Source organism: Atta cephalotes (assembly GCF_000143395.1).
Source record: "Atta cephalotes unplaced genomic scaffold scaffold00003, whole genome shotgun sequence".
Taxonomy (NCBI): Eukaryota; Metazoa; Arthropoda; class Insecta; order Hymenoptera; family Formicidae; genus Atta; species Atta cephalotes.
Window position 1 is genome coordinate 8,081,934 of NW_012130067.1, and position 5,274 is coordinate 8,087,207.

Consider the following 5,274-nt stretch of genomic DNA (forward strand, 5'->3'; position numbering starts at 1 on the left):
CTTAATTTAACTTTAAATTTAAACTTTAAACTTAAACTTAATAACTAATACTTACTTACTTACTTACTTACGTACGTACTACTACTACTATATATATATATATATATATATATATATATATATATATATATATATATATATCGATAAATTAACATAAATTTAATAAAAATCATAAAACGGTTAAATACAATTTCTGCAAATTATAATTACGCAAAGTGATGAATCTATTCCTTCATATATTTTCAGTCGTAACAATGCAATGCTTTCAGTCTTGTCATCTTCATAATTACATTCTTCTATTACATCGATCGCAATTTGTCCGTAATGATAATAAAATTAATTGAACATGTAGAGTCATTCCGTAAAATTGCAAGCACATATTTTCAAGATGTGAAGATTTAACCAGAATAATCCAGATTGAAACGTCAAATTAATTTAACAGAGGCAAATGCGATTAGAGTTAAGAAAACAATTTCATTAGAAATTATTAATGTTATATTGTAACTTTTATGTTGTACTTTTTACATTGTATTTTTATTAAATAGATATATTTAACAATCTATTTATCGTAAATTTCGTCCTTTCTTACCGAAACTACGATACCGGACCTTGGTTCAAAAACGCGCAATTTCTTGTCCTTGCAAGTGGTCGCCAATAAGCTGCCGTCACGATTTAGAGACATGCTATAAATCACATCAGGATGTCTATCGATGACGCTAACTGCCTCGCATCTATTCACATCCCATACGATAACAAGATGATCAAAGCCGGCGCTAAAAAGCACATTCTCTGCTACTGGATGCCACTCGATATAAGCGACACGTCGTTTGTGTCCTTGCAACTCCACCAGCCATTCAGTCAAATTCCTTGACAATCCACCATCAGGTATATGCCACAACTTTATCTAAATATAAAGAAAAAAAAATCTTTGTGTTCACTTCTAGCCTAATCCTCTGGAGCTGATAGTAGGAGCTGGATAGTCTATTAGAGTCACTTAATTATATTCTTTATATTGCATCTGCAAATTTGAATTATTGTTATTAAAATAAACTTGGTATTCAACTTTCTTTTTACATAAGTTATTACACATTAGTTCTTTAAAAATAATTAAGTGCCTTTAGTCAATATAAGTTAATATAAGCTCATAGATCCATTAAATCAGTAACTGTATTACAGATTTTGATGTTAACATCGAAAAATGAATACACACACACACACACACACACACGCGCGCGCGTGTAGTAGTTGGAGTAAATTTTAAATCTTCTAATCTACATTCCGCGTAGTTTACATTTCTACAGAAATCTCCCATGAGCTTTGGAGATGCAAGTGGAAATGCTTCCTATAAATTTTTCTTACAGTGCAATCATCGGAACAGGACGCGATGATGTTATCATTGAATGGATTCCATTTGATATCCAAAACGGGACCGGTATGTCCAGTTACTCGACTGGCATTGAAGTCAAGTCGCCCGGTCTGCAACAAATAATCTGTCTGTGACAAATAATTGATATATTACTTTGTACTGACATAACGCGACCATAAATATGTTATATGAAAATCTGTAATTAATTGTAAGATATTTAGAATATCATTATGTAAAACAATCTCTATGAGAAACAAAAAAATCTGAATTTATTTTCTCAAACTCCAATAATGCGATATTAGCTAATACTTTTGTTCTTGCGCAGGACTAGAATCGATAAATCGATAAGACACAGATTACTCACGCGATCCAATGATAACACAAGGAACGCTCCACCACCCGCAACCTCCGTCACGACGGCCAGAAACTTGGGATTTACGGCGCAGAATTGCGAATCGTGGGCATTTTTTGTGATTTTGATGTTGTCGTAACATTTCTCCCTCTTGGCTGGCACGCCGTAAACGTGTCGAAACTTGCTGCTTCGAACGCCGCGGAACCACGACTATAAATATCCATTTTATCAAATAAAAAAGAATAAAAGCTAACTATGTATATCAAAATATTAAAATGTATTTAAGACTCCTGAGTAGTCATATTGAATCGTGACTCGTTAGAAATGAGAAATGATATGTTGATAATAAGTATAGTTTTCGTCCAATAGTTTCTACAAATATTTTAAAGTTTAAAGCAATCTTATCATTTCATTTTATCCAAATTGTCTTTATTTACAAATGGTACGTAATAAAAATTAACGTGTCATTTTTCATTTATAATATCATGATTCAGTATGACGGAGGTTTGTAACTTGATTGAACCGCTTTTTTTTTCAACCGCTAATACAACAATTTACTAAATACGATACATCGATATCTAATCTAAAGATCACGTCTAAATAGTTCATAAAACACGTAACAATTACTGTCTTTATCCTTCCTGACGGAAAACATTTTTACGAATTAGTACAGAAAAAGTATATAGAATGAGACAAGATTTAAAAAATTCTTAATTTTTCATAGATATTTATAGTGGAACGTAGAATGAGATATGTTTGCCTTAGAAATCCTTAATTTTTTTTGTAGATATTCGTGGGACGTAGAATGGCACTGTTTGTCTCTCTTGATACAAGATATGAAAAAATGTTCTGTAAAAACTTGCAATATATCGTCAAAAAACGTATTCGGAAAGGGCGAAGGATTTCTTGATTTTTCTCAATCTATGTAATTTTTTGTGAAAATTTTTCCGTCAGGGCTGTTTGATAGGGATATGCGGGTATCCAATCCTCGGATTCGGATCGGGATTTTTTTTTCAGGATCAGGCAGTGATTATAGATCTAGAAATTTTTTAACGGCATAAATGTGATGCTTTTTCATGATTTTTCAATCAGGTTTTCCACTTAAACTATAGTATAATTAATTAAATTTAAAAGTTCACAAGGAAGTCTACAACTATAATTTATTGCCCGACTCGATTTTAAATTCAAATATCCAAACATTACAAGTATTTTGGTCCGATCCGACTCAAATCCGAAATCTCGGTACTCGCACACTCATCCCTCCCTATTGTTTAGCCACTTTATTATTCACTTTATTATTCTCTAGTTTTCAAATTTTACGTCTATATATCCTCGTCTATAGATCGTCTATAGATCGTCGCTCGTCGGAACAACGTTGTGAATATTTACTGGAACTTTATGAAATGATAAAATCATGTCAATAAAAAGAAAAGAAAGAAACAAAGCGTATCAATATGATGTGCAATGCGAGAAATATAATATCATTCACGATTTTCAAGAGGGCTCTCTCTCTCTTGCTCAGAAACCGTAAAAAAAGAAAGTTACTGGCATTACGAATGAAAATACAGATATTTCGTTATCGCGACTAACAATTGCATATTTTTCAGCGATTGCCTCCGAGACAAAGGAGTTGACGCAGAATGGACGATGCGTGATGAGATATAAAAATAACGATTGAAAGAGTTTGTACAAAACGATGAGTTGATGTTACATTTATGTTTACAATTAAATAAAAATTGGTAATATTCTATACATCCTTTTAGGATCGGGTAAATTAAAGTTAATTAGTTTTAAATTAAAGTTATGTTTAAAGTTAAATTAAGTTAAAGTTAGGCCTATTAACTTACGTCTGTTAAAAGTTGCATGAAAAGTTGCAAAAACTAACTTAGATTAAAATTAAAAATTAAGTTAAAATTAAATTAATTGAAGTTAAATTAAAAGTTAATAATTAAAAATTATTTATATTAGATTAAAATATAATTTTTTTATTAAAACTAAATATAATTAAAGTAAATTACTCTAAATAAAATAATAACAATATGAATTGAATAAATTAAATATAAAATGTTAAAGTATTTATTATTTTAAGTAGATGTTAATGATTATTACAAAAATCTGTATTGCAGTACATTATTTAAATAAAAATTTAATAACGCTTTTAAATTTTTCTTTTTGCCCTTTTTTTAAAACTTGAGAGAAATGCAACTAACCTTACACTAGCAGATGCTCATTACGATCATTGAACTTTTACTAATTGTCTAATGTTTCAGATTAAAACAAATACTTATTGGTCAAAGAAAAAAATTTTAATTTATAATTAGAAAAAAGTTAATAAGGTAAAGTTAATGTATTTTATTTAAATAACTTGGGAATGAGTCGAAATTAAAAATTAACTCATTAAAATTAACCAAGTAAAAGTTGTTAACTTTCTTACTTTTAACTATTTAATTAATTACGATTCAACTTAACATTCTTAGGATAAAGATATAAAAAAGATGTAAAAAAATGTTTTTTAATTACGAAACAATTTACACTAAATATAATATAATATGTATATAAAATAGCGTTTATACACTCACAATCAGTGAACTTAGGCAAGGATTTTCTGGACATACTATGTCAATAATTAAGTGTTAAACAAAGATTTTTTTTTAAACTTACATTCTTCTCTTTTTGAAATTGCGCCTGAAGAAACAATAATGAATCAGACGTGGTTGTGATTAATTGACAGCACGAATGTGAAATGTGAAATCTCTTGAATTCGTGTGAATCGACGTATTTTTACCGCGATGTGTAGCGTAGCGCAGTGAGATAGATTGAATTATGCGACTTTTTCCCAAAGAAAAAAAGAAGGTAATTAAGTGAACTGCGAAAACTGCGTAAGAATCACGGCGAAGGATCAATTCCAAAATATATCAGGCACGCAGAATCTTCCGAATTTATTCGAACCTGTTTTTCATAAGTTCGAATTTTTTTGCGCCAATTTAGATTAAATGGAATTACGGATTAAAATCCACTTAAAATTAAATGAGAGATCTGCGTTTATAGCTCCTAAAAATTTGCTTGTACGTTGAAAACTATCGTTATTTTTGTAGAGAAAAGATTAGATGAAAATTGATCAAAGAAAACAATAAGTAAAATATTGCTCGGTAGATCTGGGACGCCTTGCATGTTAAGTGCAAGGTATCATAATCAAAATCAATAACCGGTACATTATGTAATCACGTCGTTGTGGCTTCCTCGTTGTTGCGTATAGGTAATGCAATAAAGATGTGATATGTTATATCCTCATTTATTCTACATGCATGAAATGCTGCTGTTTATATTATACTTATATACAAAGAGAAGGATATATGTGAAATTTTGACATATCATTCCCTTATTTATGTAGATACAACTAAAAGTTAAATTTCTCAAAAAAGGAGAAAAAGTATTTTTCAACTTGATAGAAAATTATTGTCTAATTAAAAATAAATGAATCGATAATAAGAATATATATATATATATATGTGTATATATATATATATATATATATCTGTACATATATTATCTAACA

At 29.6% G+C, this 5,274-nt stretch overlaps 1 protein-coding gene across 1 annotated transcript in view; it reads right to left on the reverse strand.

The window, feature by feature from the left end:
- The window catches only part of LOC105625625 (coronin-2B-like), a 20,543-nt gene that overhangs the window by 9,387 nt on the left and 5,882 nt on the right, over window positions 1-5,274 (reverse strand). The window contains exons 2-4 of the mRNA XM_012206948.1: window positions 1,731-1,928; window positions 1,360-1,476; window positions 590-904 (exon numbers count right to left, since the gene is read on the reverse strand). Coding sequence (XP_012062338.1) covers window positions 590-904; window positions 1,360-1,476; window positions 1,731-1,928 — 630 coding nt within the window. The remainder of the gene's footprint in view (window positions 1-589; window positions 905-1,359; window positions 1,477-1,730; window positions 1,929-5,274) is intronic.